General features: G+C 38.4%; 2 protein-coding genes across 12 annotated transcripts in view; one reads left to right on the forward strand and one right to left on the reverse strand.

The window, feature by feature from the left end:
• Positions 1-7,635, reverse strand: part of Zcrb1 (zinc finger CCHC-type and RNA binding motif containing 1) — a 14,144-nt gene extending 6,509 nt beyond the window's left edge. Inside the window, exons 1-3 of one of the 2 annotated variants that reach the window (XM_015493233.2) lie at positions 7,426-7,633; positions 6,247-6,332; positions 2,711-2,739 (exon numbers count right to left, since the gene is read on the reverse strand). In XM_015493233.2, the coding sequence (XP_015348719.1) occupies positions 2,711-2,739; positions 6,247-6,330 (113 nt within the window). In that variant the 5' untranslated portion in view covers positions 6,331-6,332; positions 7,426-7,633. Of the gene's footprint in view, positions 1-2,710; positions 2,740-6,246; positions 6,333-7,425 lie in introns of both variants that reach the window. The other variant, XM_048802563.1, reaches the window with a different exon arrangement.
• Pphln1 (periphilin 1) overlaps positions 7,632-14,871 on the forward strand; it is a 109,709-nt gene continuing 102,469 nt past the window's right edge. Inside the window, exons 1-2 of one of the 10 annotated variants that reach the window (XM_015493437.2) lie at positions 7,652-7,731; positions 8,370-8,647. In XM_015493437.2, the coding sequence (XP_015348923.2) occupies positions 8,608-8,647 (40 nt within the window). In that variant the 5' untranslated portion in view covers positions 7,652-7,731; positions 8,370-8,607. Of the gene's footprint in view, positions 7,732-8,139; positions 8,204-8,369; positions 8,648-14,871 lie in introns of those variants that run through there. The other 9 variants (XM_048802560.1, XM_048802556.1, XM_048802558.1 and 6 more) reach the window with 9 other exon arrangements.

Raw genomic sequence — 14,871 nt, forward strand, 5'->3', positions numbered from 1 at the left:
GTGTGCCTTGAGAGACGCCGACCACTCTACGAGAATTATATCAAAGAAGACATTTGGCGTTTGTTTTTTAGGGATTGGCTAGCCTTCACTTTAGCATAATGTCTCTTAGTGCCACCAATTTCCCTGCAAATTCCTATGATTTTGTCATTTTTAGTGCTGCCTAATCTCATTATGTATAAATGCCACACTTTTTTTTTTTTATCCATTCATCTATTGAAGGGCATCTGGGTTGGTTCCACAGTCTAGCTATTGTGAATTGTGCTGCTATGAACATCGATGTGGCAGTATCCCTGTAGTATGCTCTTTTAAGGTCTTCAGGGAATAGTCCGAGAAGGGCAATAGCTGGGTCAAATGGTGTGGAACCACTATTTAACCCAGCTGTCCCTCTCCTTCATCTATACCCAAAGGACTCAAAAACCGCATACTATAGGGACACAGCCATATCAATGTTTATAGCAACACAATTCACAATAGCTAAACTGTGGAACCAACCTAGATGCCCTTCAATAGATTAATGGATAAAAAAATGTGGCATGTATATACAATGGAATAATACTTAGTAATAAAAAGAATAAACTCATGGCATTTTCAAGTAAATGGATGGAGTTAGAGAAGATAATGCTAAGTGAAGTTAGCCAATCCCAAAATACCAAATGCTGAATGTTTTCTCTGATATAAGGAGGCTGGTTCATAGTCGGGTAGGGAGAGAGAGCATGGGAAGAATAGACGAACTCTAGATAGGGCAGAGGGGCTGGAGGGAAAGGGAGGGGGCATGGGATTATTAATGATAGTGGAATGTGATGATCTTTACTATCCAAAGTACATGTATGAAGACATGAATTGGTATGAATATACTACGTATACAACCAGAGATATGAAAAATTGTGCTCTATATATGTAATAAGAATTTTAATGCATTCTGCTGTCATATATAAATTAAAAAATTTACATAAAAAAGACTGGTCTCCATAAATTTGTTTTCGTTACTTTTGTGACTGAGAATAAAATCAACCTGATCTAGAACAAAGAGAATTACATTTATTTGGGGCTAGGTAGGATTATAATCCAGAAAAAAACAGATTCAAGCAGTCTTGAAAATGTGCTACAAGGTTTTACAAAGTGGCAGTTAAATTTTTCTACAAAGGGTTTGGAAATCACATCACTTGTTATGAATTATGATCAGTGAGGGCAGAAGTTCAGCTGTTTTGCAAGAAAGGAACTGGGTGCAGTTTCAGTCTCTGGGTGGTTTTGGGGAAAAGGTCCCTTTATAGAAAGCAGTCAGTGGTGTTTAACAAAAAGGTCAGCTCTCATGGGGTATGAAGATGGATCTTCTTGTAGCCCATTTCAAAGGTTCAGCTGCAAAGCTGTCTGAGATCTGATTAACAATGATCTTCTGACTCCATCTGAAGTACCCTGAGACAATGCTGCTCCATTTCGTTTTGTTCCTTTACAACTCTAATCCAAATCTCTACACTGAAGCCAAAATAAGCTTTTAAAAAGTTTTAGAATCCATACTGGGTGTAGTGACTCCTTCCTATAATTCCAGTAACTTTGGGCTCTGAGGCAAGAGGATTACAAGTTTGAGGCCAGCCTTAGCAGTTTAACAAGACCCTGCTCAAAATGAAAAAATACAACCGAAAAAGGGAAAAGAAATAAAAAGAAAAAATAAAATTTGGGCAGCCAGGGATGTAGTAGTTCAGTAGTAAAGCACATGGCCCTGGGTTTAATCCTCAGTACCACCCTTCCCTCAAAAAATGGAGAAAAAAAAAGAGCCTTCTTCAATGATTCCTAGTGTTTTCAGAATGAAAAACAAACAAGATTAGGAACCAATGCGCATCTAGATCCATCTTTTCTCTCCCTTAACTTATTCATCTCCAGTCACAGGGGCCTTCTTTGTTTTGTTTTGTTTTCATGGTAATGAAGATTGAACCCAAGGGTGGTCTACCACTTAAATCTGGTTTTGAACTTGAGATCCTCCAGTCTTAGCTGAGATTACAGGGTACACCACCATGCCTGGTCTTTGTTTCTTTGTTTCATTTTATTTTCTCTTGCCACAAGGCCTGTAGTACAAGCTATTCCCTGTACATCCCCCACCCCTTTTTTTGCTGTGCTAGGAATTGAACTCAGGGCCTCACACATGCTAGGCAAATGCTTTATCACTGAATAAAATCAACCTGAACTAGAACATCCCCAGTCCCCATCCTCCCATTCTTTTTGCCTACTTAGCTCTTACTTACCTGCAGTTTTTTTTTTTTTTTTTTAAAAGTACTAGAGATTGAATCCACAGGCACTCTATTACTGAGCTACATCCCCAGCTCTTTTTTATTTTGTAGCAGGGCCTTGATAAATTCTCAATGCTTGAAGTTGCAATCCTCCTGCCTTAGTCTCCTAAATTCCTGGGATTATAGGTAAGTGCCACTGACCCAACCCAGAAGTATTTTTTTGATGATTTGTAGTAGCAAAGTTAGTTTTAACAAAGTTAAAAATCTCAAGATACAAATGAACTTCAAGTGTTTAATATCCATTTATGGAAAACCAGAGAAAGAAACTTAGGATATAATGTCAAGTAAAAAAACAAAATTGCATGTATGGAATTGTTTTAAAAAGTTGTCTACATATTTATGTACATACAACAACAACTGAAATATACATAAAATGTTAATATTTATTCATCTGATTATATCAAGTATCTTTTAAGGTGAATACTTACTTCACAACTTTGCCATACTTGGAAAATATCTGAAACAAAAGATCACATAAAAATTTATAATTTAAAATCATAAACACTGAATTTTCAGGTTGTAAACCTTTGTTATGGTTTATAAAGAAATTTTAGCCTTCCATCTATAAACCAGGTTCTACAAGAAATATTTTCTATGTGACCAGAAAATTTTTTTTTTAATATTTATTTTTTAGTTGTAGTTGGACACAATACCTTCATTTTATTTATTGTTTTATGTGGTGCTGAGGATGGAACCCAGGGCCTTGTGTAGGCGAATGCTCTACCGCTGAGCCACTACCCCAGCCCCCAGAACAAAATTCTTATTGTCATTGGAATCACATGTATCTGCCTCTGTTCCTGAATTTCTTTCTTTCTTTTTTTTTTTTTAATATTTATTTATTTTTTAGTTTTCGGCAGAAATAACATCTTTGTTTGTATGTGGTGCTGAGGATCGAACCCAGGTTGCACGCATGCCAGGCGAGCGCACTACCGCTTGAGCCACATCCTCAGCCTTGTTCCTGAATTTCTGATAATGGAGAGAAAAAAACACTTATCTGGGCACAGTGGCACATACCTGTAACACCAGCTATAGGTGAGGTTAAGGCAAGAGGACCACAAATTTGAGGTCAGGCTCAGCAACTTAGCAAGAACTTAACAATAACCTTTCTCAAAATAAAAAATAAAAAGGGGGCTGGGGTCGTGGCTATGGGGTGGAGCGCTTGCCTGGCACCTGTGGGGCCCTGAGTTCGATCCTCAGCACCACATAAAAACAAATAGAAGAAAAATAAAGGTATTGTGTCCAACTACAGCTAAAAAAAAAAAAAAGGCTGGCGGGGTAGGTAGTGGTAGAGTATCCCTGGATTCAATCCCCTGTATGGCAAAACAAATAAAGAGACACTTTACACGTGTGATAGATCTAAGGCAGGTACACCGGACGGCTGCTGTTTTCTCATGGTATATTCTTGGCAACTATCAACTCCACCATAGCTTCAGCTAAACCAAATATCAATGTTGTGGAATATCACTTTTTGTATTCTACACCTACAGTCTAAGCAATAACTGTTTAAGAAGACAGTTGTTAGACTGCTTATAAAACAAAAACTTCAACAAAGAAAAATCCATTTCCATAGATCTCCATTCTCTGTCCATCATTAATATGTAGTACTTTATAGTTGGCCCTTTCTTCCCTTTTAGTTCTATATCTTCAGCTAGTACCTATAAACTTCTAAGTACTCTCTTCCCCTTTTTCAGTACTGGAATTGAACCCAGATCCCTGTGCATGCTAGCCAAATGTTCTACCATTGAACTGTATTCACAGTCCTTATTTTATTTTGAGATGGTATTTCACTAAATTGCGTAGGCTGGTCTCAAACTTGCAATCCTCCTACTTCAGTCTCCTGAGTGGCTGGGATTTTAGGCATGTTCCATCACACCCAGCTAGTTCCTACTTCTTACACAATGGGCTGGGGATGTAGCTCAGTGGCACAGTATTTGCCTAGCATGTGTGAGGTCATGTGTGAGGCTCTGAGTTCAACCCTCAGCACTGCAAACAAACTAAAAAACCACTTATATAATGTATTTTAGAAAACAATTTTAGAATATGTTAATACATGCTGTTGAGAGCCACAGTTTAGTCGGAATGACCCCTGGCATTTTGCCAGAGGGTATGGTTGAAAGGTGACCCTGCTCTGGGAATAAGGCGGCTCCGGGGATTAGGGCGGATCCTGCTGGGAATAGGGCGGCTCTGGGATTAGCCTGCTACTTTGGAGTTCCCATTGAGTTCTCACGGGATTCCAAGAGAAAAGGCGCGCGGAGCCCGCGGTGGAGGGAGTGTGTTCCCGGGAAGTGTGTGTAGAGTGCCGGTGAGAGTTGGGGAATAAAGAGTTGCTGTTTGAACCTACAAGGCTGTGTGGCGGCTCGGTTATTTTGTGTCCAGCCAGACTGCAGCAACATGCAACCAATAATTATGAAATTTTGAGTTCTATGATTAGTTCAGTAATGCTGCAATGCAGTGTAACTGGATTCCAGTGTTAGTAACATCAGATTCTGAGGCCAGTACACTTTTCTATATAACATTTTTTAATAGCTTCTAATATCACTCAGATTGAAAGCTGGGCTCTTTAGAATAATCTGTATAGGCCCTATAAGGCATCCCTAGAATGGGTTTACCTCTGATTACCCTTCCTCTTTTGAAATACTTTTCACCTAGACATCTGCCTCTTCATTGATTCAGTGTTTTATTTGAAAGTTACCTTCTCAATAAGGGTATTCTAACCACCCTATCTAAAATTTCACCTTCATTACCAACTTAACATTTAATAGCCCTCCTTCCCATGCCTTTTCTCCTTAGCAACCAACATTTTAACATCTCCCTTAGTATCTAACTTTTTCATACTGCACAGTCTGTTTTTCTTGTTATCCTGAATCATGAATTCAAGTCTTTTTGTTCACTGATATGTCTCTATTACAATCTTTAAAAGTACTCAGCATATATTAAGCATTCAACACACTGTCCATTTTGTTATAGAGAAGCTAAAGCTAATTTCCCCCTATGTTCTTTGAAACTCAAGCTATCTTAATTAAGTATCATGAATCACATATTGAAAGGAAGGATGTGAATTCTTTCTTCAAGTGTGCCCTATTTTCTTTACTACTTTGGGTAAATGTTCAGAAAATAGGGCACACTTAAGAAAGGATTCACATCCTTCCTTTCAATTCCTCTCAACCACCCATGTGCAGGAAAAATAAAGTGGGAAATTTTGTTCTCTATAAGGTAAAGAAGTGAAAGAATATACTAGAAGGGATATTCCCCCCCCCACCATCTCAATCACCCTTATTCTGAACTGAAAACAACATGTATTAAACTGTTAAACATTCTGCTTATATGTGAATGTTATGAATACTCGCAAAACCTGAGAGTTAGGAAAGGGATATTTGCTCTTGTCAGCCCTTTACTCCAAAACCTCATCTCCATTACCAGTTAGTTTCAAAAGCCAAGTAAGCAAGCAGTAAAAACTGGCCTATCACAAACTGCTCCTGCTTTGTAATGCTATTTTATCTTCTGTTTATAAAAAACTCATTGTTTTCTAAAAAAGCATAGTAAATTCTCTTTGGAAATGATAACTAATTTTTTTTCACTTATTCATATTTTCAATAGATGTCTTTGGTATTAACGGTTTAAGTGCATTATAATGTTCTAATTAAGAATTTTGTCAGAGAAGCTGGGTGCAGTGGCACATGACTGTAATCCCAGTGGCTGGGAAGACTGAGGCAGGAGGATCAAAAGTTCAAAGCCAGCTTCAGCAATTTAGCAGGGCCCTAAGCAACTCAATGAGACCCTGTCTCTAAATAAAACACAAAAAAGGGCTGGGGATGTGACTTGGTGGTTAAGTGCCTGAGTTCAATTCCTGGTACATATATAAGTAGATAAATAAAAAGATTTTTGTCAGAACTATTTGCTTAAAAGTACATCTGTATCTCAAATAGACAATTCAGTAGATAAATGCACTAATACTAAAACTTACCCGATATAAATCGTTGTTTGTCAGGGAGAAGGGCAAGTTGGATACATACACTGTGCTCTTACTTGGAGCTAAGCCACCACTCATTTCTAAAAAAGGAAAAAAAAAAAAAAAAAGGCGACCTATAAGCAATGTAAACCAGGCATTCCTCATTCCAAGTAAAACCAAGTGTTGGCCACCACTAATTTAATTTACATGCCTTTCTTACAAAGGTAAAAAGTCAGAGTCAGTGAGTCCAGCTGGATGAATTAAGGAATTCATTTCCCCAGCCACCACTTAAAGAGTTTTTAATATGGTCCTTCTTTCAAGTAAATTCTTTAATCTTTTAGTGCTGGACTGTGTATGAGAGGAGGGCTTTCCAAAAGATGAAAGCAAATCCTTGAGATCACCTTTTACTTCCCCTTAGGATAAAAGCAAGAAAGTACTTTCAAATAGGTAGTATACCTTGCCATTCACCTCAGAGAGTCTGGTGACTCATACAGAACCACTGCCACTAATTTTTTTTTTTTTTGTAATACTTTGGGTACTTTTTTGGGGTTGTATTCATATCAAGAGGAAATTTTGGGCTCACTTTTTGGCAATGTAAAATTATTTTTAACACTTAATTTTGCACTTTGTTGACAAATTATGAATTACAGCATTTTATGAGAGCTTCCAAGGTATAGTGTTTTACATATACACGTTATGTTTAAGGTTACAAATATAACCTCTAATCAAGTTTCACAACTTATTTTACAAAGTCAGCAAATTACCCATGAAAATTATTTCGGGATTAACCATTTTTTTTCTTTAATTCTTTCTTTTTGGTATGGGGGATTGAACCCAGATCCTCAAGCTAAATTCACATTTTTGCACATGAAATCCATGTGTGCCATGTATTTGAGTTAACAGTATGAACTATCACAAACAGCAAAATACTGATTCTAATTTATGTCAACTTGCAAAGTATTGGAAAATTTGCTTATACTAGGTGTTTGGGGGAGAATTATTTAGAAAACTTTAGAAACTCAACATCAACAAGTCGCTTTTAAAAGTTCCTCATTTGAGCCCATTCATACATTAGACATTCTGGTAAGAAACTCGAGGCAGGCAAAGGTTGATGTTCAGCACTAAAACCGCGGTGGCGGGAGAGGTGGCAAATCGTTTTGGCTACCGGGTAGGAGAAAAAGGCCGCAAGTTTACCTTCAGGTGGGGCGAGCCCGGGAGACCAGAGGACCACCAGCCTCGGCTCGGCTGGGGCTCAACCCAGACTCTTCCTCGCCGCGGGCAGCGGATTTGGCATCACCTGTTCCTGCAGGGGTCAGAGGAAAACACCGGGCGGTAGGGCCACCCGTACCCCTTCCCGGTTCGCCTTAGACCCGGGCCCCGGAGGCGGGCCAAAAGGCGCGCGTCAGTGATGTCATAGCGCGCGCGCCGGAAGTGCTTCCTTAGGATAGTGGCGGCGAGCGGACAACTACGTTCCCGGTGTCTCCCGGCGGCCCAGAGTAGGTGAGCGCATTTTACTTTTGCTAGAGGTGACGGGACGCTTGAGCTGGCAGCTACGCCTCTGGGGAGCTGGCGGGTGGTTCCCGCTGAGGAACCTGGAGTCTCCTGCTGCATTTCAGTCGTGCAACAGTTCTGCCCTTGCGATTGAGGGTGGAGAGACGCAGTGGATTTTGGAATAAAGGAAAGTATCGAGTCTAAGTTAGATATTCGCTTCTCTTTAGTATTCTAATATGCAAAAAGAGTACTGAGCTAGGTGACCTAAGTGACTCAACATCAGTCAGTCAAGAAATCGGCAATTTTATTGAATGTGTTCTACGTACTCACCTCGGTTTTAGGCACTTTAGGAAATAACAACAACAAAAAATTGCAAACCAGGCCTTTTTTTTTTTCCCCTCGTGGCGGTGATTTCAGTGTAGTCGGGGAGACAAGGCCAACTCGGGGAAAGTTGGATTCACAGAATGACTAATCTTGATTGGTATGTTGAACTTCTTGGCCCCTCCCCCACGCCCCTCCCCCCACGCCCTCCCGATCTGTAATGGGCACGAACAGCTTTTTCTCTAAGAGGTCGTAACGGGCCCATCATTCCTACTGACAAAATCAAAATAATGCAAGGTAGTTTATACTTAACTTCTACCCACCAGCACATACAGATCAGGCCTCTAACTACTCCCTGGGAGCCTGCGTGCCAGCAGCTTGGAACCCACAGCCTGTCCTGGAGCCTGCACAGTCCATCCAGACTGAAGCTGATGTCTTCTGGAGAGACGGAAGTGCAATCCATCCAGGGCGCAGCTGAATTTTGCGAGGCCTGAATGCCTCGGCGTCCACCAAAGGACCGCTGGTACTAATTCTCTTGGCAAACTGTGGCCAGCCAAACCTATCATGCTTCACATCCCAGTTATCCTTGGTTACCGCCCAAGATGTAAGCCCCTTTGGTATTCTATGCTATATTCCCTTATCTTCTGCTGCTTTGTGTTTCTTTTCCCGTGATTTAGGCTCTTGGTTTTCTTAAGCATCTAACCCCTCAGCACCCATCCTGTGCTCTCTCAAACCTTTTTTCTGCTTTTGCTCATTTACATATTCAGCCTTTTTACTGGGGTTGTTTCATTTTCCTGACCTTTATTAACACGTGGTTTTTCCTGCTAATCATTTCAATTGAGTCCTTTCTTTGATACCTACATTGAAAGTTGGCAGTGACTCTTGCCATATTGAACTAGTTTCATTACCTCAAAATACTTTTTTATCTCCTCAGTGTCTTTGGAAAGGCTCTTTTCTCTATTTGGACATTTGGTTTCCCTGTCCCCACCTACCTCTTTCTGGATAACTCCTATTCTTGCTGTCACTTTATTTGAGGGCGTTTCCTAACTTAGAGTTAATTTTCTTTACCTTCCTTAAATGCTCTCTGCTTAGCTTTTAGAGCTTATCACATGTATTCTAAATGTTTCTCTATTTGCCTATCTGCTAAGCTAAGCTGTGAAGGAGAGACTGTACTTGTTTTCATTTTTGTAATTTCAATATCTAATACAGTTACTGGTGTATAATAGGCAGTCAGGTAGTTCTTGAATGATTGTAGATGCTGAAGGTATGGTTTCAGTGGTCAAGGCACTTAAAATTAATATGTAAAGAACCTGGGGGAAGGGATCAACTGCTATTCAGTTAATTGTGACTTATAGATAATTGTGACTTGTAAGAATATGATCCTAGTGTTGTCAGAACATTTAATCTGTTCAAGAAATGTTGGGAAAAATGTGTTTTTTTTTTTTTGAAAACACTACTTTCAAATTTTTATAAAATATTTTCTTAATTGTAGATGGACACAATACCTTTATTTGATTTTATTTATTTATTTTTAATGTGGTGCCAGGGATCAAACCCAGTGCCTCATGCATTCTAGGCAAGCATTCTGCCACCGAGCCACCAACCCCCCCCCCCCCCCCCCGGCCCTATTTCGAAGTTTTTTAATAATATTGTCAATGGAATAAAATCTTGGTTTAAAAAAAAACCAAAAAACCACAAGCCAGATAAAGTCACAGGTGACTTATCATTCATCAGTTTGGAATCTGTATTAAGTGCTGTAAGTTTTAGATAATGGATTTTGTAGAGAATAGCAGATTGTGAATTGGGCCTTGAGGTATGGTTGGAAGTTGAATGATAGAATGAAGGAGGTGTTTTGGTTTGGAAAATAACTCAATTATAGGATAGAATATCCTATTTTGTGTCACAGGAGAATGGCATGAATAATACTTTTGGGAAGAGTAGGAGATGGTAGAAGTAGGCATTTGAAAGGCAGGAATTTTTATTTATTAGGCTTAATTAATAAGAAACTATTTGGATTCTTAAGGATAGCATAAATTGCTGGGTATGATAACACACACCTGTAATCCCAGTGATTTGGGAGGTTGAGGCAGAAGTATTAAAAGTTCAAGGCCACACTAGGAAACTGAGATCTGTTTTTTACTGGGAATGTAGTTCAGTGGTAGAGTACTACTGGGTTCAATCCCCAGTTTAAAAGAAGAAAAAGAAAAAAAAAAAACGAAAGCACACATTAAGAATACATATTAATAGTTAAGTTTTTTTTTTTTTTTTTAGGTAAAATACTGAAAGGAGGCTGACCAGTTAGCCTTTAACTTCATCTAGGTGTGAAGTAAGATGTGAAATAAGGTTTAGATTTATAAATATTATACTTAGGCAGACATCTGGCATTTTTGTCTACTTGTGTAATTTAATTTATCATAGTGGACAGTCACAAATCTAAGTTAATTAATGAAATACAGTCACAAATCTAAGTTAATGAAATAAAAAGTTTTTTTTAAACTAAATGGATTTTTAAACTTATACATTAAAAATATAAAAATTGTTTGTATTGGGGGTACCATGTTATGTTTTGATACATGTATATGTTGTTATGTTTAAATCGGGCTAAACATTTGTCTCCTCAAACAATTATCATTTCTTTATGGTAAAAATTTTCAGAATTCTTTCTTCTAGCTTTCTGAAATGTATAGTCTACTATTGTTTTCTGTAGGCACACCAGAACTTCTTGCTCCTGTGTAACTGTAACTTAGTATCCATCTATCAACCTTTCCCCCCATCCTTCTCTCTCCATTCCTCCTCCCCAGCCTCTGTAATGACCATTCTATTCTGAACTAAAAGTTTTAATTTTTTCCTGTTGCTGGGAATTCAACTTAGGGTTTGGACATGCTAGGCAAGCTACATCTTCAGTCCTTTTTATTTACTTAATTTTGAGACAGGCCTGGGTAATTTAGTGAGACCCTATCTCTAATTTATGATACTCTTGCCTTAAAACTCCCAAATAGCTGAGATTACAGGCATGTGCCACCATGCTTGGCTAAAGTTTATAATGAAATATATATTTTTTAATTATTTGTTCTTTTTAGATATACATTAGGGTGTATTTTGACATATTATACATACATGGGGTATAACTTCCCATTCTTGTGCTTGTACATGATGTGGAGTTACACTGGTTATATATTCATAAATAATCATAGGAAAGTTATGAACGATTCATTCTACTCTTTTCTATTCCCATCCCCCAACTCTTCCCTTCATTCCCCTTTTTCTAATTCAGTAAACTTCCATTACCTCCCTCTTCCTCTTATTGTATGTTAACATGCACATATCAGAACATTTGGCTTTTAGTTTTTTGGAATTGGCTTATTTCACCTAGCATGATAGTCTCCAGTTCCATCCATTTATTGACAAAAGCCATACTATCATTCTCTCTCTCTCTCTTTTTTTTTGGTACAAGGGATTGAACTCATGAGCACTCAATCACTGAGCCATATCCCTATCCCTATTTTGTATTTTATTTAGAGATAGGGTCCTTAGCACCTTGTTTTTGCTGAGATTGGCTTTGAACTCTTGATCCTCCTGCCTCAGCCTCCAAAGCTGCTGGGATTATAGGCGTGTGCCACTGTGCCTGGCTTTATTCTTTTCTATCCATTCTTCTTTGTGACTGAGTAATATTCCATTGTGTGTGTGTGAATGTGTATGTATATGAGCCACATTTTCTTTATCCATTCATCTGTTGAAGGTGCCTAGGTTGGTTCCATAGCTTAGCTACAGTGAAGTGAGTGGCTATAAACATTGATGTGGCTCTGTCACTTGAGTATGCTGATTTTAAGTCCTTTGGGTATATGCCAAGGAACAGAATAACTAGGTCAAATGGTGTTTCCATTCCAAGTTTTCTGACGAATCTCCATGTTGCGTTCCAGAGTGGATGCACCAATTTGTAGTCCCACCAGTAATGTATGAGTGTACCTAAAAGAAGTATTATTAAAGCATTGAATAGGCAGTGACTTCTGAAAAGTAAAGAATGCAATACTTTAAAAATTTTGTTATATGATTCATAATGGGAGCAATCAGTGATCTCCCTGCCCCCGGCTTCTTCTCTAATCCATTTTGTGTATTGCCAGGTTAATCTTTTCTATTGACACTCTCCCTCCTCACATTATTTCTAGGCTTAGAAGTCTGTAGTGGGCTTTGTGTCTAGAATTTTGCTTTGGTACTATTTAATGACCTTGAATTTGTTCTCTCTGTCCTTGCCTGTCTCCTTTGTGAAGCAGTATGATACTGTTGGAAACAGCTTAAACCTTAAAGTCATGCATGCCAGAGTCTGTCTCCAGGCTTCAATGAACCCTGGAATTTAAGCTTTCCAGAGGTTCCACAGTTTTTGGAAAGTAAGTGATAGTATCTCTTTTTTTAAGATTGTGTGGGTAAGGTGTTTACATGTTTTGAAACTCAGTTGCACAGATTCTTGCATATAGAGGAGGAAATGAAAACTTGCTGAATACCTAAGTAGGCTTTTCCCCCCATTCCTTGCCATGTGAATCTGCTTTGGTCAATTCTGGTTTTTTTTTTTTTTAAAACATGTCTCCCTAATACCTTTTTCTTTCCTTAGATTCTACTATTCACTATTGTTCATTCACATTTAATCGACCTCTCAAGATTCTATTTAAACATTTTTAACTGTCTTAAAACATTGATAACTACCTCTATACCTGCTTTTACCTCTGAGTACTAAATAGTACTGAATTCTGGTAGGTCCTTTGTTCTATTTTGACCATATTAGTTGGTATCAGTGCTAATTCCCCCTAAGACCTTAACTAATTATTTTTTTTAAATTTATTTTAATTTAGTTCCCTGGAATTTTAAACATTTTAAAGTAGAAATATCATTATGCAGTTTTCAGATTCAAGTCAATTCTTAAAATCTCCCTAATGTTTCAATTTAGGCTGTCAGAAATGTATTTACTTGCTTTAAATCAGTTGACCTCAGCCTGAGATGAGTTTAAGATTTGAAAAAAATTAGTGAAGAGAATGGCTGCTCTGAAGGGGCCCAGCAAAGATAGGATGGTATGAGGGCTGAGAGAGGGTAGGAGAATCCAGAGAAGAAGGGGGCTTGGTAAGAGGACTCAGGGATCTCTTTGCCATTCATCCACCTGGTTAAATGATCAGCCTCTTTGTCCTCCATTCCCCCAGCCTGAATGCAAGGATCCTCCCACCTATCCCTAAGATGAGTTGGAGAGACCCATTTTGTGCAGGTGGGTGGATGTGGAAAGACAGAGGTCATCCAGAGCCTGCTCTATGCCATGCCCTTGTTGGTCCTGCACAGAGCTGTCCTCATATCCTTGGGCAGCCCTGGGACCTTGGCTTTCCTTCCATTGTTAGGGGACCCTGGGTAGCCTCCACCTGGTCGCTTACAGTATTTCAGAGTGTAGGGCCTAGGTGGTATTATTTTAAAATTTAATTTTATTCTTTTGTGGCTTTGGAGATTGAACCCAGGGATACTCTACTACTGAGCTACCCCTCTCCCCCTTTTGTTTTTTTGAAACAGTGTCTCACTAAATTGCCCAAGCTGGCCTCACATTTTGGATTTTCCTGCTTTACCCTCTCAAGTAACTGGGATTATAGGCATGTGCCACTGTGCCTGGCTTTAAGAATTAAATTTAAAAATCTTTCTAAATTTAAAGAATCCTTACTCAAATTTTGAAGTTCTGTTAGATGGTAAATTTAAATGCAACAACATTTTTTTCTTANCAAGCTTAGTATCTGTTTGCTTCTCCTATGGATTCATATGTTGGTTGCCTAAAAATATGCCAACATCTTAACCTGTTACTTCAGCTATACAAATTTTTATGGTACTTAATTTATACCTTTTTGCAGTACTGAGGATAGTGCAGTCAATACCATATGGATTACTTTTCCTTTTTTTTTTTTTCCGGTACTGGGAATTGAACCTGAGGTACTGTATCATGGAGGTTATACCCTTAGTCCTTTTTATATTTTGTTTGAAGATAGGATCTTGCTAGATTGCCCAAGCTGGCATCAAACTTTGTATCTTCTGGCCTCAACTTCCCAAGTAGCTGGGATTAAAGGCATGTGCCACTGTACCCTGCTAGGTAGCATTATTTTTAAAAGCTCTTTAGATCTAGTGTGCAGTCAGGGTTGAGAATGACTGCTTTAGATGCTAGAGCTAGATGGCTATCATTGATATTTTTTTGCTCAAAAGCGAAGTAATATTAGTGTCTTGAGAAGTATGGCAGGAATCATAATACAACATTACTAACAAAAAGTTTTCTGAATAATTAAAAGGTACAAACTCTTGTATATAGGTTCTTAGGTGGTGGTCACATGAACTATTAGTTTGGCCCGTAATAAATACTTTGCTAAGGAGAGGGAACAACACAAATGTGCAATTGTGTGCCTTTGTAGTGGTGTTTAGTTTGGTAGGGTGGAAAGGAAGCAAATTAAATAGAATATGGTGTTTTATAGTACTAATGTAGTAGGATGTTTTGAGGGGTACGAAGAAAGGACAGTTCTGTTTTAGGAAAATGCAACAAAAGTGATATTTGAGATGACTCTTGACACGGAAAGATGAAGGCAGATAAATATTCTAGGCAGAGGTAAAGGTGTGCTATTGAGAAATAATGGCATCCATGCAGAACAAGCAATTTGCTAGCAGTTTGAACAAGTATAGCTATCTGTCCTTTATTGAACTTATAGAAATAACTGGATTTAGTGATTATTTAGGTATGAAAGTTTTGAGTTTTGTATGATTCAGGTTTCTGATTTGGGCCTGGGGGTACTGGTTGGTATCTTTTTTTTTTTTTTTTTTTTTTTT

Source organism: Marmota marmota, unplaced genomic scaffold (assembly GCF_001458135.2).
Source record: "Marmota marmota marmota unplaced genomic scaffold, marMar, whole genome shotgun sequence".
Classification (NCBI taxonomy): Eukaryota; Metazoa; Chordata; class Mammalia; order Rodentia; family Sciuridae; genus Marmota; species Marmota marmota.